Source organism: Miniopterus schreibersii (genome assembly GCF_964146895.1).
Source record: "Miniopterus schreibersii genome assembly, chromosome: 7".
NCBI classification, from domain to species: domain Eukaryota; kingdom Metazoa; phylum Chordata; class Mammalia; order Chiroptera; family Miniopteridae; genus Miniopterus; species Miniopterus schreibersii.
The window spans coordinates 14587327-14614345 of NC_138108.1; the positions used below are offsets into that span (position 1 = coordinate 14587327).

At 41.0% G+C, this 27019-nt stretch overlaps 1 protein-coding gene across 1 annotated transcript in view; it reads right to left on the bottom strand.

Annotated features, from left to right (window-relative positions):
* Positions 1-8754: 8754 nt before the first annotated feature.
* Positions 8755-27019, bottom strand: part of VWC2L (von Willebrand factor C domain containing 2 like) — a 139663-nt gene continuing 121398 nt past the window's right edge. The window contains exon 4 of the mRNA XM_081143224.1: positions 8755-12091. Within this exon, the coding sequence (XP_080999350.1) occupies positions 11943-12091 (149 nt within the window). The 3' untranslated portion in view covers positions 8755-11942. The remainder of the gene's footprint in view (positions 12092-27019) is intronic.

Here is a 27019-nt window from a genome sequence, read left to right on the forward strand (position 1 = left end):
TGTACTAATGATGCTACTCTAAGCTGCTGACTCTGGGGACTTGGTGGCCAGTGGCCTGGCTTCTGATGACAAGCACAGTGTTGGAAGAAAGGGAGGGATCATGGCCTTCTCTGCTCTCATTCATGAGTGGTGCTGGGCCTCTGTACTGCTATTGATGTCCAAAGGGTGCCTTGCCATGTAGAGCTGCTCAATAACTGATGAACGGGAAGGTACATGTGGGTCTCTTAAAGCAAACCAAGCAATTAACTTCAACATTCCTGAGAGCAGAATACTTGCCAGGCTGAGAAACAGGCAACTCTGATGAGAACCTCCTGGAACATTGCTGGGTTCTCTGGAGAACTGAAGGTGACACCCAGCCCAACCAGCAGGACAGGAGCTCACCTTGTGTAAGCACGTGGAGTGGCTTGGAGAACATTCTCCTCTGACTGTGTGCAAGTATCCTCATGCATGTCCGGATACCCAGGGAGGTCACTCTCTGTTCATCTTATAGGAGTAGTGCCCTGAAGGGCCACATCAGATAGGAAACAGGGCAGGTAAATGGCAGATAAGCCTTCTCAGGCAGAAATGATTCTTCAGTTGCAAAAAAAGAAAAAAAAACAAATAAAAATAAAGAAACTCCCAACAGTATGTTTATATTAATATTTTGCACATTTAATAAGAAATGTTTTCTTTTTTTATACAGAAATCTGATTGTCACTGTAATAACTTCAGGTGCCACAGCAGCTTGATTTTAATTCCCCTCTGGGACTCTCCTTTGCTTATCACATTCAGCCTCCCTCGGAAATCAATGGACCACATGAGTCACAAATGACTAGAGATGGGAAATCACATCTATGAACAAGCAGAACTAATGAAATGCCTTACAACAAGGCAAAGGTGGGATAAGAATTACTGTAGACTAAACAAGCCTGCAATTGTCAGGTACAAAAGTGAGAGAAGACGGTACCCATTCCATGGGGATGTAGAAAGTAAGTGATCTTAAGGACACAGCCATCAGCCCACCAGGATGTCTATACTTTTTACATTTCTATAAACATATAGACTGTACTGTTTCCATGTAGATACAAATATATACACATGTGCACCTTAGACACTTTATATTTGTAATTTACAAATCATAAGCCTTATATTTCTTATATTTATACATTCAATATTCTCAAATCTTACCTATAAGATGTTGCTTAGCATTTTTTTTTATTTGGTTGTAAATTGTAACACAAGAAACTTCTTGACAATTGGTTTTGAGTCCAGTCTTGTGAATTTACAGAGCATTTGGCCATCCTCATAATATCATTTTCAAAATTTTGAAAAGAGATTTTTGCTCAAAAATAAATCTCTTGCTTGTTTTTTGATGCTTTAGCAGGGTCTTCACCCTTCCATTCCACACCTGAGCTCAGTTCCAAGTAGGAAGAGTCAATATAATGCAAATATCACTGAAGGATGGCACTACCCAAATTTCTACTGAGATATCCAAATTCCAGGGAGAGATATCACATTTTTTACAAATTGAATGTTTGTGGAAACCATGCATAAAGCAAGTCTATCAGTGACATGTTTCCAACAGCATTTGCTCACTTTGTGTCTCTGTGTCACCTTTTGGTAATTTTTGCAATATTTCAAACTTTAAAAATTATTTGTTATGGTGATCTGTGATAAGTGAGTTTTGATGTTACTATTATAATTGTTTTGGGGTGCCATGAACCTTGTCCATATAAGATGGCAAATTTAATCAATAAATGTTGTATGTGTAGAGACTGCTCCATCGACTGGCCATTCCCCTGTCTATCTTCCTCTCCTCAGGCCTCTGCACTCCTTTAAGCACAATATTGAATTAGGTCAATTAATAATCCTACAGTGACCTCTGAGTGTTCAGATGAAAGGAGCACTCATCTCTTACTTTATACCAAAAGCTAGAAATGATTAAGCTTATTGAGGAAAGCATGTCAAAAATCAAGAAAGATGTTAAGCTAGGTCTCTTACACCAAACTGTTAGCCATGTTGTAAATTGCAATGAAAAAGTGCTTAAAGGAAAATAAAAGTGCTATTCCAGTGAACACATGAATGATAAGAAAGCAAAAAAGCCTTATTGCTGATATGGAGAATGTTTTATTGGTCTGGAGAGAATATCAAACCAGCCACAACATTCCCTTAAACCAAAGCCTAATACAGAGCAAGCCCATAACTCTCTTCTATTCTATAAAGGCTGAGATTGGTGAAGAAGCTGTAGAAGAAAAGTTTGAAGCTAGTAGAGACTGGTTCATGATGTTTAAGGAAAGAAACAATCTATCATGTAAAAGTGCAAGCTGAAGCAGCCAGTGTTGATGTAAAAGCTACTATAATTGTCCAGAAGATCTAGCTAAGATAATTAAGAAAGGTTGCTACATTAAACAACAGATTTTCAATGTAGACAAAACAGCGTTATATTGGAAAAAGATGCCCTCTAGGATTTTCATAGCTGGAGAGGAGAAGCCAATGTCTGGTGTCAAAGCTTCAAAGGACAGGCTGACTCTCTTGTTAGGGGATAATGCAACTTTTGACTTTAAGTTGAAGCCAATGCTCATTTACCATTCTGAAAACCCTAGGACCCTTAAGAGTTTATGCTAAATCTACTCTGCCCGTGCTCTATAAATGCAGCAACAAAACGTGGATGATAACACCTTTGTTTACAACATGGTTTATTAAATATTTGAAACCCACTGTTGAGACTTACTCCCTTCAAACAAGATTTCCTTCAAAATATTACTGCTCATTGACAACGCGCCTTCACCAACAAAAAGATTATGATTCATTGAAAGCTGAAATGATGGTTAGCATTTTTCAGAAGTAAAGTATTTTTAAGAAAGGCACATGTACATTATATTTTTAGACAGTGCTATTGCACACTGAATAGACTACAGTATAGTGTAAACGTAACTTCTGTATGCACCGGGAGACCAAAAAATTAGTGTGACTTGCTTTATTGTGGTACTTCTCTTTATTGTGGTGGTCTAAAGTTGAACCCATACTATCTCCAAGGTCTGCCTATATAGAGAAGAGCTGATGGCACCAAGACAAATAAATGATCCCTTCATTCCTTCACAATATGAAGGTGACTCATCTTTTTTATTTTTTTATTTTATTTATTTTCATTTTTTATTTTTATTTTCTCAAAGCCCTTGGTTTGATTCCAGGAACATGTTTACTGATTTGGATGGATTTCATTAGTAGCAAAATGGGCCAGTTACATGGTCTGACCCATATCAGTAGAAACTTCACCTTATAAACTGAGGGCATTGGCTACTTCCCTCATTCTTTATTACTCTTTTAAAACTCATATTACAAGGTCCATCTCCCAGGAAGCCTTCCCATAGGCTCAGGGTGATGCACTGCCTTTTGCAAAAATTCCTGGTGTACCTGTTTATGCCTAGAGCACAGCATTTCCCTTTGTTACTGTGGAGTTGCCTTGCTTTTGCCTTATCAGAATGTAAGCTCCTTGAGAGCAGGGAAAAAAATGCCCCATTGAGATTTAACCACAGTACTTAGTTTCCTAGCTGGAAAGTTATTTATTAATTGAATAAATTCTTTTTTGGTATACTTTAGTTTACTCTTTTGTATGCTATCTTTAAAAATTCTTTTTAATTAAATTTATTGGGGTGACATTGGTTAATAAAATCATGTAGGTTTCAAGTGTACAATGTCATCTGTATATTGCATTGTGAGTTTACCATCTAAAGTCAAATCTCCTTCTGTCACCATTTATTCTGGATATGAATAAACTCTTTAATTAATGTGGCAGATAAAAGGAAAAGACTGGATTTCTGTGATTGGGTTAGCCACAAGACAACGTGGAGAAGTCCCAAGAAAATTGAGCATTTACTTAATTAACAAAATGCATTTTAAAAAGTCAAGTCTATTTTTCTGAATTAAAAAAGTACTTTATAGTATTATTCTCAGAGTTCCTGGCCCAAAACATTGCTATGATCAACTTGCAGTGGAGGAACCTCATACCAGAGAGCAGATGAACTTTTTTGTAAAAATTGAAAATTCCCTAGAGAATAGTGACTTCTGAAATGGCTACTAAGTCATGAGAAAAGTAGATGGTTGAGGGAAACATTTGCCTAGAAGCTAAATAACCTGTGTGTGTGTGTGAATGGATACCTTTCCTTTGAGATAGTGGCTACTGGAAGCCAAAGAGAGGCCTTTCAACAAGATTAAAGAGATGCTATTAATTGCTATCGATCATAGGTCAACAAATTAAATTGCATCTGCAGCTGCATCTCTGAAAGGTCTAAATGAGAAATACAGTTAATGGGTCTGGCTGACCCAATGTTGTGATTAATTAAAGAGGGAATGAAACCAAAAAAACAAACAAAGGCAAAGAAAAGTGTAATGGGAGCAGGGTGGGCATCTTTGGAGATCTCAAATCAAAAGACTCTCCCAGGACCTAGTTATTCCTTTATGTTCTGGGAGCAAAAATAAGAGAGGTCATAGTGGATGGCTAAATAATCCCTTTTTTTGAATTTCCGGAATCCAGATCAACAACAATATAAAAATAAAATCAAAATTTTATATTCTGAAGGGGCATGAGCTGGAAGATGTGTTGGAAATTTGTAAGCAGTATATATTGCAATATGCCAATAAATTTTATTTTACTATGGTGTGAAATTAATACTTGCACCAATTAGTGAGAAATTCTGTATTCCTGTTATTCCAACCTTCGACTTTCATTTCAAGAATACGATGAACAAAAGTATGACCAGTAAAGAGCTTTGGCTATTCAAATGCCAATTATTCAAACCGAGATGAAAATAGAATTGGCAAATACAAACAGACTGAGCCACCCTGGACACAAGAATAGTTGAGGTTGATCCTAAATACCTGATATTACTAGCATCTCTGGCATAGTCTAAAATGAGATTATGTGCCCCCCCCCCAAAAAAAAAACTATGGGTTCCACTTAACATCAATATTCTTCTAATCATCTGAACTTGAAATGTTAGTTATTTTAATTTTCGAATTCCCATTTGACCTTCCATGAAGTACTGTTGCCCAACAGTCTTTTTGGGTCTCACCACTACAGGATCAGATCCTTATCATTCTTTCCAGAACTCTTCTATTGGCCTCTCACTAGTGTCCTCACCTCTGTATCCCCAGACCCCAACCCACCATTCACTCTGGTATCAGAATTGTTATTTCAAGACACAAATATGGCCATATCACCCTCTTTTTTGGTGTTAATTAATTCACAGGATCAATAAAATCACACTCAATTTTCTCCGTATGATCTTCCAGGGCCTAACAATTGAGTTTTCTTCCTGGACTCATCTCTCACTGCGTCTACACCCCATCTCCAACCTCACACTCACATCATACCTGACTGCTTGTCACACTGCAAATACACTATTTATCTTCTGTAATATAATATTATTCCCTAATTATCTTCCCAACTTGCACCCAATCTATAAAGTCTAAATTCCAGGTTGCCTTAGCCAGGAGATCTCTCTTATGACACCACCAGACCTGATGACAGATAACATAAAATAAGTTCTTTTTATGTTCCAGGGTCTATTCTAAGCTATTTTTAGGGGGTAGTATTGTTTAAGACTTAAAATTCCTTGATAAAAAGCTGGCTTTGCCTCTTTCTACTTGTGTGAGCCTGAGAAAATCATAAAATATCTCTGAATCTCAGTGTACTAGTCTGAAAAATGGAAATGCCAGTTCATAATTTTGTGGTGGTTATTAAGATGGTTGAGCTAATAAATATATATTACTGTCCCATGCAAAGTAGCCAATACAGTGTATGACACACAGAAGGGGCTTAAGAAATGGTAGCCGGACTTTATGTCCAAATTTTTCCCAATCCCTCCCACCTCATATAACTATTTATATGGAAAGTTCTAAAACTCAAACTTAATTCTAAAGGTATACCTTTTAGAAAGAGCCCTTACTCAAAGCCAGATGGTAATGCAGGTACTGGGATTAACTAAATTGAAATTTGGGCTTCAAAGAGCTGAGTTCAAGATTTTTGTAAATTAAAAAGAAAGCGATTGTTTGCTATCCATTCACTCACTTCTCCCACCCATTATCCTTAAAAAAATACCTGGGGAGGCAAGAGGTAATACATGAAACAAGATTAGCCATGAGTTAATTGTTAAAGCTGAGTTATATTAAATTCGGTTCATTATGCTATTCTTAAAAATAAAAGTACAGGATGTACATTGTAGCATATAGAATGTGGTTTACACCAGGAGTTGCTTATGTAGCTTGGTTTGGGGCTTCTTGATAAGAGCTAATAAACAATATTTGACAGAAAAAAATGTTCAACACTAACCTAGAAATTAAGGAAAATTGTGCAACCACATTTATTTATTTATTTATCTGTATCTTACAAAATAGATAGATAACTTGAGTAGGAAGTTAGACCTGGAGACACCCTCAGGTGATTTTCTGGGAGATTGTTTCCTCTAAAAAGTAGACTTTTACTCTCTGGAAGTTTTAAAATCAAAAATATAAATTAGTTTCTATTATCTCTAACTTCCCTTCTACTGTAATGCTTTAATAATCAGAAAATAAAAAAAACATTTCTAAATTGTCCATCTTCCTCCATCACTGTCTAGGTTCTTTAATACATAATATATTTATTTGTTTTCCTGCCTAAACATGTCATCAAATCATAACCACAACTGAACATATTTGGAATATAAAACATAATTTAAGTCTTTAAAATTAAATGAAAGAAATTCTTTTATGTCAATTCATTTAAGTCTTACTCTGTGAAAGGCACGGTGGCACCAAGTGATGTCTTGTTCATCAAAAGAACCATGTGCCTCCTTGATGTATCCGGCTGATCAGGGAGAACCAAGCTCGCACATCAGACAGCACAGTTTGAGGCTCACTGATAAGACTGTCACCCCAATTCAAGGCATAAACCTCTTACAAATGTGGGAGAAATTATGGGTGAGGTTGCTGGCTCAGAGATAGCATTTGTCTTTCAAAATCATGAAGGTTCCTTTTTCAAAAAAAAAGAGTAATAGTCCCAATGTAAACCCTCAAATAACCACAGACCCAGGACTGTCACAGTTTGCAGCTTTCTCTCCTATGTTTTGAAACTTGAATTAGGAATGAACTGTAAACAATCCTTTGCAAGGGACACAGGGAGCAGAGAATTGGACACATGGGAAATTGAAAAGGGAGAGCATGTAATCTTGTTTTCAGAGGATGGTGGTGGAGTGGTGTGAGGATGCATATGTGTGGGGACTCCATGCTGATGTTTTCTTAGTGGCTGGCTTTTTTCTTTCTTCCTCTAAGTGCAGAAGATGATGGCAATTTATAGACTATTGTTCAGTTTTACTCTGTATTTAGGTAGTATATGTTTGTCTCAAAGAGAAGAAAAATAATAGTTTGCTCAGTCCCCAAGGAAAGCTTAGGTGCGTATAAAAAGCAGCACCCTCTGGGTGCTGGTTGTCTGCAAGGGCTCCCGCTCTGGGCTCTTTGTTGCCCCCTGAAGGCCCCCTTCTTGACTGCTGCTTGCCTTGCTCAATGTCTAGGAGGGAGTTTAACATGGAGCTTTAAAAAGAGTCATTTTCCCATCACAAACCCTCCAAAAACAACAAACCCAGGAGTCCGTCAGAATTCACCGCTGTCAGTTGACAGAACTGGATCCTTATTTTGGACTTAGGGGGACTTACACCAAGTGCTGTGTTAGGGGTGCTTTGGATCATGCAAATACCGCTTCCTTTCGTATTTCAGAAAGTTGAAGGAATTTTAGGTTTTGGTAATATAACATGGTTTTGTAAGAAACTATCCCTTCTTTTTAAAGACATGATGACTGCAAGATGTAGGGACGAACTTATATAATGCTTGCTTGGTCTTTGCTTTAAAATTATCAAGGGTAAAAAAGAAAAGAGGAAGCATTATGCAAAATCTTCATAACTGTTAAATCTTGGCAATGGGTAGATGGAGGTTTCTTATACTGTGTTCTTGATTTTTGCGTGTGTTTGAAAGCTTTTGTAACACAGAATTCCTGCTTTGCCGCTTCCTACCCTATGACCTTGGACAAGTTAACTTATTTTTTTTTTAACCCTCACTCGAGGAGTGAGGATATTTTTCCACTGACTTTTTAGCAAGAGTGGGGGAGGGGAGAGAGAGAGAGAAATATCCACATGAGAGAGACACACAGACTGGTTGCCTCCCACACGCACCCAGGCCGGGGACGGGGATCGAACCTGCAACCCAGGGACATGGCCTTGACTGGAGAATCGAACCTGCGACCCTCTGCTGCGCGGGCCGATGCTCTAACCACCGAGCAGGCCCACGCCGGCCAGGGCCAAGGTAGCTTCCTTGGGCTTTGCTTTCCTCAACAGCAAAGCGGAGATCACAAGTGTCCCCCCCCCGGCAGGCGCGCCCTGAGGACTGAGTAAGATGCTCGGGGCTGGTGCACAGCACAGGGCCTGCCACAGGGCGAGTGCTCGATACTCACAGATGATCGTCAGCATCGCGTGTGGACACGGGGCGGGGAATATCTCCCTGTCACTGGCTCTGGCTGCAGGTTAATTCAAGCTTCCTCTCGGGCCCCCAAGTCGGCCTCGCCTCGTAGCATAAAGGATGCAACTGCACGCAGGCAAACGCTCAGGCGAACGCTTGACTCGCCCGGCGTGTGGCTCTGATGGCACGTGCACTCTCAGGCGGCAGGGGTCCCTGAGAGTCGGTCAGCAAACGAGGGCGGCAGCAGGAAGGGAGAGGCTTAGGAAGGGAAATACACCACACACAGTGCTTGCTGGTTAACACACTTTATATTTAACAAAATAATTTTTTAATAATATATTCTTTACACATCAAATATTGTTGCTAGAATCCCCTTTGTACAGTTTAGTGTTTAGGTTTTATTTTTCTCACTAGTTTTTCAGGCACACCATTTTTCAAAGATTTTAGAAACTGAATCTTTTTTTTTTTTTTTTTTTTTTTTTAAACAGGCATCAGCTGACAAACAGGCTGTTGTTGATCCCTTATTTAAGCAGAGCTGTAGTTAAAGCCGAGAACCACCGGTGGAGTGGAGGGGGAATGTAAGGACAGAGGCGACAGTGGGGTGGCGAACAGAGCCTTCAAAGGAAAAACAACAACAGGTGAGGCCACGGCTCTGTTGGTCAGAGTTTGGGAAGAATTTCTCGATGACCTGGGTGGAAGGAAGTTGTCGGTGTTGACGGTGCGTGAGAAATTCTGTCACAGTATAGGTTCAGCTCTCCCTAAGAGGGCAAAAATGTCAGTGCTACAAAGTCTTAAATGAAACAGCTTGTATTGAAACTTTGAGTGGAAAAAAAAAAAATCCAACAACAACACTAAAAAAAAAATCCCTTTTTCTGGCTGGTCACAGCGGCCACTGAGCAGCCTTCATTCTGCAGACACTCTAAGGAGAGTTTCCTGATGGATATTATGCTTCATTCTAGTTAATTCTTACTGCGACTATCACAGTGCCATGACTCTGATGCAAAATTTCTGTACCCTGGCTTCCCAGTGGCACTCTCTGTTTTCTAAAAGAGACCATAGTAACTCCTTAATAATGCATAGGGTACTATGCTACATGGCTCCATTAATGATGTTTTCTGGGTTTTAAACCTTATTCCTGTCATTTATTATTTTTATTATTTCTTTCCAAGAGTGTGGATTTTTGAAGCTGGAAGCAGACAACCTGGGGGCAAAGAAAGCTCTATAATACATCTCTGTCTAGACACAAGCTGAAGTCTGAAATGCCTTTGCTTTGGAGTGCAGGGATAAATCATGCAGAATTGTTCATGAATGATTCATGACCGTCTAGATGACGTATCCGTGGTGGCAACTGAAAGGCACCAGCCTTGCTGCAAACTGGTGCTAAGGGGAGGCGGCTTGCTGTTCTCCCTCGGATGGCGCCGCATGGCTATTTGTATCATAACACGAGCACAGTGTGCGCGAGGAGTGTCAGGTCCAACTCATCACCGCATTAATTTTGGAAATGACAACTCTTTCATGATGGCAGAAGGTGCTTCCAGGGAGGAGAGATGGACAATTTTAAATGAAAATCCAGTTGATGAGACTCAAGAAATATGTGTCTTAAGGGTGGATCTATGGCATAGAAGCACCACTCCCTTTGGAGGATCCTGACCCCTCTCCCTTGGAGCTGCTGATTATGCTTGTCCCAAAGGGCTCAGAGGCTCACCCAAGCTGCAGGCTCAGCCTGAGCTTGCCTGGTATGTCCCCTGGCAGAAGCCACTCTACACTGATTCATCTAGACCAGTGCTTCTCAACCAGGTGATGTTTTGCCCACTCCCTCACCTCCCAGGGACATTTGGAATGCCTGGAGACAATCTGTGGTTACAACTAGGGTGTTGCTCTTGGCATTTAGTGAATAGAGGTCAAGGATGCTGCTAAGCATCCTAAAAATGCACAGGACAGCCCCCCCAGTGATGAATTGTCCGGCCCCAAGTGTCAACAGCACTGAGGCTGAGGAATCCTGTCCTAGGACGCGGCCCTCCTCAGGAGTTGGGGCAAAGCCCGGGTGGGTGGGGGCAGACAAGGAAAGAACCATGATCATGGAGACGACCTTAACGTTTCCTCAAGGACCCTGCCAGATCTGCGCCAGGGTTTTCAAGACAGGAAGGTGGAATAAGCAGCTAACTATGCCACGTGGTTTCAGAACTGCTGGATTTGCACTTGCCTCGAGGTGGCACGGGATACCCTGTGTATCTGAGTTTTTCTGTTACTATACTCGCAGCATTACCAGGGCAACCTTGAGACTCTTCAAAGGTTCACTTTAATTTGTTCAGTATCTAATATATACATTTTAAAAAATGTTCAACGACTGGAATAATATTGTGCAAGACTCACTCTACCCTAAGCTTTAATTGAAATCAGCACTTGAGGTGGAAAGAGTGTCCTGAATCTGTGTCTTAGACATAGGGCTGAGCGGTCGTTACTCTAACATGGCAAACACGGTCCTGAACCATAAGAACTGCCTGTGTGTACCACTGGCTCTTAGCCGAATCTGCCCTCAAAAGCCAGTAGTGTTCAGAAGGATTCAGATTCACAGTGGGGCTGCTCACCCTGGTTCTGGTATGTGTAGTGCCAGCTGACAGTGGGTTTAGAGTGGGTTTAGTTACGGGCTGAACTCAACTTCAGCGCCATGAGAGAGTTTGGTGATTGATGCTACAGCTTTGAATACCTGTCTCTTTTGGATTCTTTCGTCTTGTTCGTGGTGTACTTCCCATATTAGTTTTTGATTGGCAGTTTCAAGGTTTTGCGGATGAAATGTGTGGTTTGTAAGAATGAAACTCGGAGCCCCCGAGCGACGCACCGCGCACCAGGTCCCTGCCTGGCCCAGCAGCGGGTCCTTCTGTGCGCGCTTCTCGTTTCTCAGCCTGCGGGGCATGAGCCACGCGAGGGGAGGGCCTGGCTGCGAGCTTTTGGTCTTCCTGGTGGGCAGGGTCCACACCCCTGACTTTTCTTTACCAAAGCTTGTTTGACACAACTCAAAACTTTCCTGCGTGGCCAGCTCTGGCCCCTTAGACTCTAAGTGGGAAAAAGAAAGACTACAAGAGAAAAATGCCATGGTTGATGGACAGGAGTGTAAACATGAATTAACTCGGCAGACGGCGAGCCGGCAGGCTAGAGGTGACACCAAGGGAAGGAGCCTGTGCGAGGCTCTTTCTTTGTTTTTGTCCCAGAAATCCAGTCATCAAGTCACCATCAAGCGTGGATAATTACAAAAGCGGTTTCGGTAGCCGTATGTTAGATATAATTTTATATAGCAAGGGAGGAAGAGAGAAATTTCCTCTTAGCAAAATAGTCACTTTTGTCAACCCTAAGAGGTTTTGCTGGTGACCCTGTTGTAGCTGGCAGGAGTCTGTGTGTCTGTTTTGTTCTGTTTGAAACGTGTGCAGAGGGGAAGCCATCGCATCCTCTCCTAAGGGCTCGTCATCGGCTGGCAATTTGTTCTACACGATCTGCTTGCCTTGGCACTCGCGTTTTGAACACTGAGCCGGCTTCCACCAGTCCCCGTTGTGACAGTGACAGATGTTACATTCATCCACTTTCACCTCGATGCCAGCCGGAATGATTGTAGTTCCTGCAAAGCAGTTAGGACCTGGAACACACAGATATGTGGGTTAGCTGACTGAATCTGAGAGGCTCCCTTTCTCTCTTCCCTACCCCACCCCAATTAAACAGTCCAACCTCCAAAGCCATGAATGAGTAGGTCAGACTATACTTAACAGTTTATCATTAATGAATTTTCTCAATTAAACAGTCCAGTCTCCAAAGCCATGAACGAGTAGGTCAGACTACACTTAACAGTTTATCATTAAAGAATTATCTAGTCACCTCCTTTAAATAAAAACTTTCCACCCTTGCTATCTTTTGCACACAGCTAGTATTCCCTATGCAATTTGTGATTATAAAAAAAGATCCAGTGCTCAAAAAATATTGTCTGTTACTGAGTACGTGCAGTTTTCTAAAGTAAGGTCCTATGAATTAAACTCTATCTGCTTTATGCTTTCAGGAGCAAAGGCTGCTGAGGTGTCCCCTGAAACTCGAGTAGGGGTTAAGCAAGGTCAACATCAGATGATGGTACCCGCGGCCTGCTCTCTGGCTTCCCGTGGTGGGTATGAGGTGATGAGCTCACTCAGTCTCCAGTCAGCACCTCCCCAAGCCCAGTTCCTGGAATCCCCGGCTTGTTTCTTGATAATAATGAATAATTCATGACCAGATGATTTATTCATGTCCCAAACAAGCTTTGTTAGAAGTTCATTTGATTTTTATAAATGGAGTTCCTTTAATCTGTTGGCTATCTTATTTTCTGCTGTTGTTTTAAAGAATGACCCCAATGGTTGACTTTTGAAAGTCAACTGGAATTTTATTTTACTTTTTCAGATCCAGAACTCTTTACTGAAAATGTCACTCGCTCATCATAGATGGTTGTTTTTAAAATTCACCAATAATCTCAGTTTTTCACTCCTTGTCTTTTGCTCCTTTCTCCGACTTTCCCTTTATTTGTCTTTCTCTCTCTCTCTTTTTTTTTTTCCTAACCCTCCCAATGTACAAATGCCAGTGTTCAGTGTTGGTTATATTATTTCTCAAATTCAAATGGAATAAAAATTGCATCCCAGGGTGCAGTGGATTAGAGTGGGGTGGTGCAAATTGCTGTTTCTTTGAAATCATTTGCTATAAGTTCCTGAAGTGCATATTAGGATAAAGCGAGGGAACACGGAGTTGTGTCTAGTAGTGATTTATTAATCCAGCGCTCCTGGCCACCTGCCATAACCACTACAAAGTAACACAGCCACATACATCAATATCAGTGCCCTACTCTCACTCTCTTACCACTTGATAAGAATTTATGAGACTCTATTTACTATCAAATAAATAAAACAGAGGGGATTTGTAGTTCCACTTCATAACTGTAATCTTGCTCTTATAAAAATGATAACTATTAAGGAACGATGCCTATTTATCAACATAAAACTATCTAATATGTTATCCCTTTAATCACCCATTGTTTTAGACTCCCAGACCTCAGTTGTGCATGCACTTACCAGTGGCGTTTGTGTGCCTGTGCCTTTCCTTCACTCTGGGGGACAAACATCTCGGGCATGTGCCTGGGCTTGGACAACCAGTAAAGGCAGGAGGGATCTACTTGGCCAAGGGCAAGAATTAAACAGCTAGTGCACTGTCTACTTTTACCCTGTAGGGCACTTCTTATGATGCTGTGGTTATAAGTCCCTGGCTATCCTAATCGCTGAGTATTTAAGGATCACTCTATCAATTTCGTTAAGTCCTAGGATTTAGACATCATTTGATACATTCAACTATCTTTGGGACTAGACCTCCCTGGGAAGCTCCTACACCAAATCACGAGTTTGTTCAGTGACTAGCAGCCGAGGGAGTCTTCAGGGAACTTGGCAAGGAAGCATTTCCAGACCTCACCTCTGTCTCCTGTGGCTGTGTTGACAGACCCCTCTCAGCCCAGCCTGTCCCAGATCAGACCTGGCTGGAGCCAAACTAGCTTTAGAAATAGAACTGGTGGTGACCACCACCTGCTTTCCTGGAATCACCTGGAGAAGGCGGTGTCTCTCTCTCCACCCCTCTACGTCTAACCAGTTCTTTTCTCCCCAATTGTATACTTTTAACTTTTCCAGGTGGAGAATAAAAAAAAAATTCTAAACAGTGGTTTCAAAACAAAGAAGTCCCTGAAGTAGGTAGAATATTATTCAGTAAGTGTTCTCCCAGCTTCTGGAGAGAATTCAGAAATTTGTCTGAGGGATGTTGCTGGCTCACAGGGGCAGGTTCATCTCAATCGCACTATAAGAGAAAAAGGCAGGGGTGGGGCTCTTGGTAAAAGCAGATCTCTGACAAGGCATTGTACAGGTCTTGAGGAGTTATTTTACTAGGGTTCTGGTTTTCATATCTTCTCTTTTCTGCCTATGTCGGTGTCATACTATGATCTGTATGTATTCGATCAGCCTCAATACATCATTTTTTCCCGTTTTTGTTTTTTTTTAAATTTATTGTTATTGTTGAAAGTATTACAGATGTCCCCTTTCCCCACTGACTTCCTCCCCCATCTCTCGCCCCCCTCCCCAGGCATCATTTTTAAGAGTCATTTAGAATTTGCTGCGCCCTCAGCCCAGGAAATATTAATTTATGTTGATTGACGGAATGCAAAGAAACATTCTTTGCACTTTGCTAGGACTGACCAGTAAAAGGCACTGCCCGTGAAAAACACGACTTCTCTGCGGTCCACTCAGCAGTCAGAGGTATTTTACAGAATCCAAAAGCCCTGTTTGCACCCATTACAGTGCAAATTTCAGGTGTAACTAAAGCAAGCCTGGAGTTTGCTGTTAATAGTCTGACCTGCTTAAAGGTAATCTAGATCATTGTCAAACAGGACGGTTGGCACGATTTAGAAGCTGTTTTGGCTTTGGTCTGTCCTTCTTGACAGTGGTGGCAGTAAATGCTAATTTTCTTTGAGCACGTGTGTGTCCCACACGGGCTCGTCGCACAGGAAACCTGTCCTCTGGCTCCCTTCCTCCCCCTTTTACTTGGGAGCTGCTTTCCTTCTGTCTTGGTTGAGGTGAAAGAATAAGATGCTTAGAAGAGACAACTTACTAGCAAAAGCGACGTATTTTAATGCAGGAGACCTGGAGCAACTCTGGAGGGGAGCAGGGAAAATGATTAAACTGAAGGCCGGCAAGTAGGACCTCGGAGAAGAGGTTAGAGGGATCAGAATTATTTAATCTAGAAAGAGAAGGCAGGGGAGGGACTCAGTAACTCCCAGGGAATGAAGGCTTATTAGGTGAGACGCGGGGACCAACTGTTCTTTCTTCCTCCTGACGCCTAGCAGAAGAGAAAATGGAGACACATTGGTCGTCAAGGAATTGTAAACTCACACAAACTGCTCGGAGAACTGAGAATGGCGTGTGGCAGTTGCCAGCTGTGTGGGGACCTTCTCTCTTAGAGGCCCTTAAGAACGTAGGACGTCTCATCTGTCAGGTAGGATTTAAATCATTAACTCCTTGAAAACAGGAACTGAATAGCTATCATTTCCTGTGGTCCAGGCCTAATACTACATCGAGCAAACATGAAAAACTTGGGATATGTTTGTTTAACTGGATAATGTAGGATGAACAAACTAGCTATATATTGGAAGCAAAATTATTTTATGAACTTACAGATCAGGCTTTACACATACACATCTATCATCTATCTTTCTATCTATCATCATCTATCTATCATCATCTATCTATCAATCATCTATCTATTATCTATCTATCTATCTATCTATCTATCTATCTATCTATCTATCTATCTATCTATCTATCATCTATCATCTACCTAATTTAATATATCAGGCCTTACCTTAGTAATATAGGTATAGAAATATTTATTAATTAATGGAAACATAGACTGACAATTTCTTGAGCACTTCATTCCAGGAGATTGTCTTATCTAATCTTTCCAATAAACCATATCAGGGCCATATTCTCATCCTCAGGACTCTGAGCCTCATAGATGGAAAATGACTTGTGTGAAATCACATGCCTAGTAAGTGACATCAGTGGAATATATACTCAGATCCCCCTGACTTACAGGATGCCATGGAGAGCATCGCTGGATCCTTTGCCCAGATCCTCAGTTTCTATTCAGAATTGGAAGTCCAGTTGGCTTTAGTATTGAGGATGCATCCTGAGGTAAGAAATTTGATGGCTAGGAAGATGTGGAACTGCTTTTCTATGGATCTTTATCAGATTTACTGGTTTTAGATTGTGTCTCCAGAAAACATAATCTATCTAACAATGGAAAGGCAGTTCCCATGAAGAAGATGCTTGCAGTGTGGGACTTTGGTTTTCCTTTGGGCAGCATTTTCCACTGGTGCTGACAGTAGACCAACCCAGAAGCAGAACGAAAGGAAACTGACTCAGAAGACCTGGTTCAAGTTGTGGTTCTACAATCAATTCTATGATTTAGGCAAACGCTCTGTAACCTGAATACAAATGGGGGCCATATGGTCTAGTCTCAAAAAGGATTCATATTTTTTGAAAATGCAACTCAGTGGGAAATGCAGCTTAAATCTTTCCTGGGAATTGTAGAAAGGGGGGAAGGAAAAGCAGGCTGGGAAGTCTCATACATAAAAAATTTTCCATGAAACATCAATACTTTCCCTGGTATCCTGTATTTCTCGGAGTACTTATTTCACACTCCTATAAAACAAAACCCAGTTTTGAAACATTTTTTCAACAATAGAAATCATTCAAAATAATCTTATAAGGAAGACCAATTTATTAAATACATAGAAGCAGAACTCCTCTGGCAAGGTGGCTGTGGGAGCCTGGAGCACTGTCTTATCAGCATTGCTTTTTCCTATCTTCCCACCTCAACTTCACAAATGTAGCCCATGAGGCATCTACACAGAGTATCTAGTGATCAGAGGAAAGGCATGTGGAATTATTTCCTCCAGCTTCAATAATCTAAGAGACCAGGAGAAAATAGAAGGGAAACGGTCATATTTATGGTTGTAAGAACTGAGCAGATTTACTCATCCGCTAAAATTGTCTATTTTGGTAACCCTTAACATTTTAGAAACTCTACGGAAAAGGGAGTCTATAGCTACTCTAATCACACATCTTATAGGTCCATGCTTGCTCATGATGTTAAACATCACATCAGTTGCATGAAGGAACAAATATGTAACAGGTAATCAGTGCACTGAAGGACAGGATCAGAGAGCTGTAGGAGGTTGTAACAGATGACTTGATCTGAGCTATGAGTAAATGGAAAGATTTGGGGTGTGTGTGTGTGTGTGTGTGTGTGTGCGTGCGTGTGTGTGTGTAGGGCGGGGGGAAATAAGATCCTTTGAGGAAGTTGAAAAGCCAGTGGGGTAAGAATGGTGAGTGCAGTAAGAAGTGGTCAGGAAAACAAGTTTTAGTGGCTTGGAAAATAGTGGTGTGCTGGAGCTGGTAGCTCAAATATTCGGGGGTTCTCTATCCTTTTTGACATTATTTTAGTAGCTTGAAATTGGCCATGGTGGAAGTATTTATGCCACCCAAATCAGCAAGTGCTACAAATTGAGGTTTTAACCACCCTTCCCCTGATCCAAGAGCCAGTTGTTATACATTTATATCACTAAGTTAGGGCTCAAGATCTGGGCCTTGTTGGCTATGTTAAAGTTTCAATCTTTACTCTAAAAACCATGGGAAGCTATTGAAGTATTTTAGGTAGGTTCGTGTGTGTGTGTGTGTGTGTGTGTGTACAATCATAAAGTAAGGGCTTTGGTTCCATGAAATGCACAGTGTCACTATATGATTAGTCCACAGAACACCCAAGGTCAGACTAAACATGACTTGTCTTGATGGGTGCAGGTCCTCTGATATTGCCGATATAGACAAGAGCCCTCACAGGCCCTGGCACTGCGTAGTACTAAAAACACTTTTTTTTTAATCCTTTGCTTGGAGGTATTAAAAGTATCTGCTAAGATGCTGGGGTAATATTAAATTAGTGTCAGCAATTAACACATTGGCTTCAATTAATTGACCAGATTATACCTTATAGAAAGTAAGGTCCTAGGGGAAACAAGGACCAGGAAATGTACAATCTGATCTGAGTGAAAGAGAAGGGCTAGAGGGTGAGGGGTGTAATTTGTAGAACAAAACCTTCCTTGGAGTCCCTAGGGAACAAGGATCATGAGCTATTTGATGGAGATTCTATTGGGCACTTTGGGGAAGAGGAGGGTTCTGCCAGTCAAGCAACAAAACCAATCCTGGATAAAAGGCACAATTTAGAATAAGTTGTATCTAGAGATGATCCAGAATAGCCAAAAGAACCAAGCTTGGATCATAATACAGTTGAGGGTAAGGGCCAAAATAATGCCACAGATTTGACCCAGTGAAAACATATGTTGGGTTCAGATGTAGCAGCTTGCCCCAGCAATATCACCAAGCTCAGGACCTAGGATGCTGCTGCTAGAACCATGGGCACAGCTGCCTCTCTTACCAGCCTTGCTAGAATGAAGACTGTGTGGTCCTATGCTTCTTGGAATTACTAGCTTTCAATTTGAAGTCTGCAGCAAATAGGCCTGGGGACAGAGCCTAGTAAAATACCTGCACCTTAGCTGCAAGGGAGGCTAGAACATGAGCATTTGTCATTTGCACTTCTCTAGAAAGAGATGGACTTTCTTTATATGTAGCTAATTCCCCAATTATAGGAAGGGGGCAATTCATTTCCGATGCTAAGACTGATGGAGAGAGGGGTCAATGTGTCAAACTTTATCTGCTTCAAATTTTTTTTTTTCTGGGGCTGAGCTTCAGTCTTGAATATTTATTCATTCAGAACAAGACTGCTCTAAGCATAAGTGATACAGCTATTAATAAGACAGAGTCTCTGCCTTTAGGGAGTTGACATTCTAGTGGGGTGAATCAGACAAAAATCAATTAAACAGGGCCATTTCAAGTCATTTTGTGCTATGAAGAAAATAAACAAGACAATGTAGTTGAATGCCTAGGTTCAGAGTGGAAAAATTCTTTATAGTTTACAGACCATGTTCACATATGTTTTTTTAATTTTTATTTCTTATTCACCATCATGCTGTAATGTGTTTGCCATGAATCCTATTCCACAAGTGAGGAAAGTAATGCTCAGAGAGATTAAGGGACTTGATAAAGGGCAGAAAACTAAATAGCAGGAGAGCTTACATTTCAGCCCTCCTATTCTGACCCCTGGCTGACTACTTTCCTTGAGGAGACTCTTCCTTTATACGTGCTGTCATTTACTCCAGATGTCGGTCATAATCAAACATCCTCCTGTTCCTGCCTCTCCAGCTTCCTTTTGCCGGAAGCTCACATAAAACCCAGATCCAGTTGACGACACTGAATTCAACGAATACTTTTAAAGAATATCCATGCATGGTCTTTTCCCTCCTCACATGAGCTACTGTTTTCTGTGTTTTACAGGTGAGTCAATGAGACATAGAAATGTCAAGTGACTTTCTCAAAGTCACACAGCTAGTACGTGATTAAGCTGGGGACACACAGCCACTGTTCTATGTTTCATTCCAGAAATCAGTCTTTCCGTGAGTAGGAGCTACTTTTCATTTCATCCAAATTTTAATAGCACTGGGATGGTGTGGGGTGGGTTAGAGGGAAAAGGCTAAGGTATTTCAGTTTCTGGAGAGAGAGAGAGAGAGAGAGAGAGAGAGAGTAGGCAGGCAAAGGGGTGAAGAGGCAAATAGTGAATGGAAAGGGGTAGGCCTGGCTACAAAATTCCCATGCGAGGCAGAGAAGTGGGCCCCTCCAGCAGCTTTATTCAACCTCTTCTCCATAACCACAAAGCAGAATTGCTCCCTAGAAGCACATGTGTCTGAGAAAACAGTGTGAGTCTAGTGATCATCTCGGAAGGCAGGCAGACTGGCACTGAGATCTCTCAGCAGGAGATGCCCTGTCCTTGTTGCTTGTTGACCCAGATCCTCTCTCCCGCCAAGCCTCCTCTTTCTGAGATGAGGAAAGCTGGGCCTGTCACGACCACTTGACACATGCTTCCGAATTATAAATCGGTATGGCATCCCTGAAAATCCTCCTTCTGACAACAGCGTCATATTGCTTAATAGCCCCTGTTTGAGTATCCCAATTTCTGGCCTTGATCTGAAAATTTATTATTGACGCTTGGTGTCTTTTAGAAATTGGTTGTAAATGATCTTTCTGCTGCATAAATGAGGCAGATTCCTATTGTGCAAGACCATAAATGTCCCATATTTATTTGGCAGAATGTCTAAATCATTGCCTCAGCAAACAGTAGGCTTGAAGACCTCAGTCTGGGGTTGAACTGGATTGGATTATCTTCCTCCTTTTATCCGATTTTATTCTCTGCTTCATGAAGTCTGATAGATGTCATTATGCTATGCAAAAGCAAATAAGCTTTCTGATCAGGTGTGCCTACTTCTGACTATTAAAATCTTGGAGAAAATGTTTCTTAAAAAAACAGTAATTAGAGCTGATTACAGTTAAAATGGAACTAAGTGGCTGAAACCTTCCCAGGAACATGTTTCACTGGCCTTGTTAGGCCTGGTCAGAGAGCAGTGACAAGGCTCTGATTGCTGAAGGGAGCTTCTGAGTGGAGAAGGGAGAGCCCCTCTCTTCCTGCTCTCAGGTGCTCACCACAGTGCCACTTTCCAACCATTTTATTAAACCCGAGAACAAAAAGCTTCCTCAGATGAAGGTGGCAAGACTCGGGAAGGATTGTTTTCTCTGAGGCTGCCCTAAAGGTTCCTGTTAATCATTTTATCTGAAAATTCAATATTGCTGAACTCCCACACAAATTTCAGTGTGAGGGCTCCAGAGAGTTTCCTGGCCCTTAAGTATGTAAGATTTATAGCTTAGTGCTCCAATTAAGTAATGCAAGGGCTGGAGCAGAGAGGAAGGACGCGCTCGGGCTGCGCAATAGAGGTAAAGGTTGGCTGCTCTTTTTCTAATTTCAGGCAAATCAGCAGGCTGTGAGAATCTGGCGCCGTTCCCGCTCTGTGCTGGCCGGCCGTCTGTGTCCAGCCTCACCTTCAGAAGGGTGTGTGTGGCCGGCATATGTCTTGGCTTATCGTTGCATCAAACACTTTGTCTGCTTAGTTTTTGCTGCGAATGGCGAAAGTCTCAGCCAAATTTCCAAGCTGAAACAAGACAACCTCCCTTGTTAGAGCTTTTGGTAGTTTTAAAATCACTTTCATATTTCATCTCAGCAATCTTAAAGGTTGGAGGAACTGGCGTTACTATACCCATTTTATAGCTGAGGGCACTGAGTTGCAACGAGAGAGGAGCTGAGGTGATTTATTAGTTACTTATTGAGTAGTTGATTTACTTCTAGGTGAGGAGATTAGGACTCTGACATCCACATTTCAATCCTGATTCTGCCATTTATCGGACATATCTCAATGTTCTCAGACACAAAGCGGGGATAATATTAAAATGATAAGAGTACCTACCTTATGGGAATTTTGAAGGAGCAAATGAATTAACATGTGTAAAACAGTGCCTGTCACATACTTAACACCCAATAATTGTTAGTTGTTGCTATTTATCATTCTGATTATAGTTATTACCTGAGTTACAATCTGTGCTACTTTGGGTAGGTTATCAAGTCCAGGTCCTTGGATTTCTAGTCTAATATTTATTTTGTTAATTTTAAAACATCAGTGAATAAATTAATCTTTGATGTCAACTAATATTTTTTTTTGCAAGGTGAGTGAGCATATAACAGTAAAATTATTTCAATGTGGATTTCTCCTGTGAATAGATACAGTCTCATGGGGAAAGGGTTAAAGGGAGATGCATTGGTCTGAACCAGTTGTTGACTGTAGAAGGATTCATTAGGAAAATGATTTAAAATGGTTTGCTTGGACTACTAATGATAACTGTTTGTGTTTGTTAGACAGAAAGGGCCCAGATATGTTGGGAGAAAGTCTAAGTTAGAGGCTAAAGAGACTGCAAGCTAAATCAAAGAGAAGGTAAGCAAGATATATATCTATATATCAAAATATCTATCTATCTAGAAGGTTTTTGGGGTTTTTTGCAGCATTTTTCTCAGTGCTTAAAAATCTAGGATAAAGTGTGAATGCCTGCCAATAACAGAAACATTGCAAAAATTATGGTGCCCCACCACATGGACTCTACTGTAGCCACTAAAAAAAATGAATTACAACCTCCAGCTGACTTGCAGGGATTTTTGTGAGTTATTGTTGAATAAGAAAGGAATTATGCAGAGAGGTGTAGGTATAATATGATCCTATTTTTATAAAACAAATGTAGACAAGCTCCTGTGTGTATGTTTGTATAGGATTATGTGAGGATGAGGGAGAAATAAAGAAGCACAAATACTGTGTTGTTAATGTGGATTATCTCGCTGGAAGAAAAGGTTTTTGATGGGGAAGGATTTGAGTAGAACAAAACAGCAAGAGAAAAACAGGTGCATTGTGACATTTCATACTTGGTTCTACACATAAAAATAGAGAAAATTCTTATACTGGCATGCATTTCAAAATCAATGTGTGCATTTAATGATGTAATGGTTTTGTTTTTGACCTTAAAATGTGTTATTAAATTGATAATGCATCTGACAATCAGGCATATTTTAAACAGAAAAAATGTAGTGAAAGTCAGAAAGAGGCAGACCAAGCAGAGCCATCAGTTCTCTGGCGTCCTTGACTGTAAAGGTCTAGGGCGGTGCTGTCCTTTGCAGTAGACTCTAACCATGTGTGGCTATGGAGCACCTGAAACGTGGCTAGTCCAAAATGAGGGTGCTGCAAATGTGAAAAATACACATCAGATCTCAAAGGGTTAGTATGCCTTGACCATAAACAAAGCATGTAAAATTGCCCATTGGTACTTTTCATATCAATTACATGTTGGACAAAAATATTTTGGATATATTGGGTAAAATAAAATATGTTCTTAAAATATGTTCTTAATTTCATCTCTTGCTCTGTCCAGGTGGCTCAGTTGGTTGGAGCACTGTCTCGTACACTGAAAGGTCGTGAGTTTGATTCCCAGTCAGGGCACGTACCTAGGTTGTGAGGGTTCGGTCCCCAGATGGGGCACGTAGGAGAGGCAACCGATGGATGTTTCTCTCTCACATTGATGTTTCTCTCTCTCTCTCCCTTCCTTTCTCTAAAAAACATAAATAAATAAACATATCCTTGGGTGAGAATTAAAAAAAATTAATTCCACCTCTTTTTTTTTTTTACTTTTTTAATGGGCTAATTTAGAAAATTTAGAAAATGTCATGGCTCACATGATACTTCTATCAGACAGTACTGGCCTAGAGGAATTAGGAAAGAACAAAGAAGCATTCGGAGTAACCAAGAGGAAACTAAGTTTGACATAATTTGGTAGGAAGAAATACTAAATGCTGTTGAAAAGGGCATATCTTCAGGATAAGGTTTCTCAGAGTGGAGGCCTTTGATCAACATTATCAGCACCACTGGAAACATTTCTGATATGCAAATTTGTCATCCCCATCTGACACCTACTGAATCAGGAATTCTGGGTGTGGGCCCAGCAATCAGTGTTTTAGCAAACCTTCCAGGTGATTATGATGCGGGCTAAGACCTGAGGACCCCTGCTTTCAGATAAGGCAACTTGGATAAAAACTATATCATTAGGAACTAGGAAGAGAGCATAGTAAAGCAATGACTTTAGCATTCTACAAGAGCATAGGCTTTTAGCAGCAGGTCATTCCCGAGGAGGAATTTTGAGCTAGTAAATGGTGGTTAAATGGTTCAATTACTTTCAAGTTTCAGTATCGACCTCTGAGCTGTCATTACAGCGTTTCTTTGATAAGTGTGATTTTTACCCATGAGACAGCTTTGAGAATCAACGGGTCATGTGTGCAACTTGGCATTTGGAACCATTCTGGATGCTTTACTGACCTCACTTTCCAAAAACAAGTTACTTGTCACTGGAATGAAAATAGCACACATTTATATTTTGGATAGAATCGGGTTAGAAAAGATTGCATGGCTCAGTTTTACCCACTTTTCATATAAAAAAATAAACATTTTTTAAGCAACAAATTTTCTACTTCTGACAAATAATTTAGTATCATCTTTGAGAACTGTTTACCTCACTGATGAAAAAAATTACCAACCTATTTTCTTTTCTTAAAATAATATGCTTGATTGAACATAGTACAATAAAATTGACGGCCGCACTCAGGGAGAGGGCCATGGGCCATGAGGTGTGCTGCTCAACAAAGTGGGCATCGCTCCAACCCCCCCATAACACATTCCATCATAGAGATGAAACAGAAAACTTTCCATGTTTATTCTCTATATTCAAAGACACAAATGCTTTGCAACTGGAAAAGAAGATACTGGGCAGATCGTTTTATTATTGGAACATATGACCAAAGCTGCCTTCCTGATATTTCTAGGATTTTCATAATAATATACAAGGTGGGGCAAAAGTACACTTATAGTTGTTCATATGGTAAGTAATTGATAAATAATAAAACAAGAATAGACCCTGTGTTTCGTGTCCTCACAACTGTAAGCTTATTTTTGCCCCACCCTAGATGCTTAGACATGCCACAGTGAATTAAGCAACAAAGTGACATTTTCTTTAATGGTCATCTCACAATGCCTGTAGATCGCTAATAACTATGACATGGAAATGATGACAAAATTAGTAAAAACAGTTCACAAACTATATAATAAGTCTAGACTAGTCAGGAAATGTAATGTTGACTAGATAGTCATATTTCCTTCCTGTGTGGATATGGGAAAAGTAGCTATTGAATATATAAATAACAGTGGGGTAATATGGAAAATAAGGTAAAGCACATATATTAAGGAGATTTAATCTAGATTAGAAATCAGAGAAGAGTGACTTCAGGAAGTGATGGGTGATAATGGGAGGGAGGGGCCAAGAAGCCACACCTGACCAGCTCCTAAGGACAGTAGAAGCTTGGGGCATCGGAGAGCATTTACGATACCGCAGAGCAGAGAGCCAGTGGAAGGGGGACCAAACTAAAAGCAGACATAAGTAGAAGCTGGTGCTTGGTGCTTTTAAAAACCATATTTGGGATTTGGGATTCCATCTAAAGAGCAGTTGAAACCATGACATCACCAGATTTACTTTTTAAACAGATGACACTGGCTTTACTGTAGATGAGGAGATGAGGCAGAGCTGAGGGCTGTGTTGCAGAGGGTTGACCAGTTTAATCAGTTCTTGCATTAGTCCAGGCAAAGAGAATGGCGGGCTGGTCTAGGGCGGTGGCCACGGGAATAGAGGGAAGCGAATGGGTGTGAGCACTATTTAGGAGGTAGAATCAATGTGATTTGGTGGTGGACGGACCGTGTGGAATAAGACCAGGCCCATCACGTTTCTTCTGGTTTCAGCAAGTATATAGGACACTGATAATGCAGCAGGACTTGGGGGAAAGAGAGTGAGGCTAATGCTGAAAATTTTGGATTTATGCACACAGGATCCTCCAGGTAGAGCTGAGTAGGGGAAGAGAATGGACTGAGCCACACAGAGGAATTGGCAGTCCCTGGCAAATGAATGGTGATTGAAGCCGGGGGAGAGCGCAAGGTGTCCCTGGGGCACTGGGTGTAATGCAGGAAGAAAGAAGGCCCAGGGTAGCAGATAGCAGATTTGGAGCCGACTAAGGCAATGCAAAGGAAGTCTCCAAAGAGGAAGGAGAAAAACAGCAGTCCATGGCACGGGAGAAGCAAAGAAAAGGAAGCATTTTTGGCAGGAGTAGTCGCAGTAGTGTCCCATGCAGCTGAGATGGCTTAGAAGATATGGGCTGAGACATTTATTGGTGACCCACAAGAGCAATTTCTGTGGATTAGTGAAGGCAAAAACCAGGCTGGGTGGGGACGAAAAATGGAGAGAATCGAGTCCCTGAGAAAGCGAAAGGGCATCATGGAAATCTGTGTTCTAAGGTGGGAGATGGGAAGCTTCCTATTGTAATAGACAATAGGAAGCTAAAGGAGTTTCTGTCTGACAATTTGTACTGTCTCTGGGAAGGGGGAAGGACGCCGGTCTGCTGAGAGTGAAGGGAGAAATGAAGAAAAGAGAGGGTTGAGGCAGTCATTCAAGAATGAAAACAGCTGGCTGGGGAAGCACAATAAAATTGTTGACTAGGGCGAAGGTCTAGGTGAGGACAGTGACTGCAGGTTGCGGTGGTAACCAATTTGATTGCACGTGTGACCTTTCCCATTGGAGCTCAGCAATAGTATGAGTGTCCAGGCAGATTTTCACCATTTGATAGCAGTGTGACCTTGGGCAAGCCACTTACCCTCTCAATCTCCACTTCCTCCCGTGTAAACTGGAAATGATGAGTGCCCACCTGCTAGGATTGTTGGGATCATTAACAGAGTTAATACACAGGACAGTTATGAAAATAGTCTGCATATAGTATACACTCTGCATGTATCAGCTTTGGGGCTGTGGCAGGCATGGGAGATAGAAGCGAAGGAAGGGAGATATTAACAAGAGTGGTTGACATTGAAGGCAGAGGAGTTAAGCTGGAGAACAAGGGAGGTGAAGCATTGATTTTGGAAATCACTAGATTGTTTTGTATTTACTGAAAGTCCTCCTGGTACGGATTCCTGGCCTAAGATTAGAGTATGCTAGTTTTTTTTTGACAGAATTAGAGTGTTGATAGAAAATGAATAACATTATCTGGTCTCTCTCATTTCAGTTCCTGTTCTATCCTTAGGCTGTGGTACCCAATACATAAGGAATTTACAGTAAAAATATACTGTAGTGTGTGTTGTTTTCTTAACGTTAGCTTGAAGCAGATTCTATGTGTGACACTTCATGTTCTGAATGCCTATGAAATGGAAGAGTTCTTAAAATGAAAAAAAATTATAACAAGCAATATTAAGGGGATCCCCTCCAGTTAAGGCAATTTTATTTAAAGGCTGTAAATTTGCCAACAGTTTATGTTCTTTTCCTTGAGGTCTGCAATGCAATTTAAGCCAGAAAAACAATCATTTTGGCCCAAACTTGAATTGCTGCAGAATAAACAACCT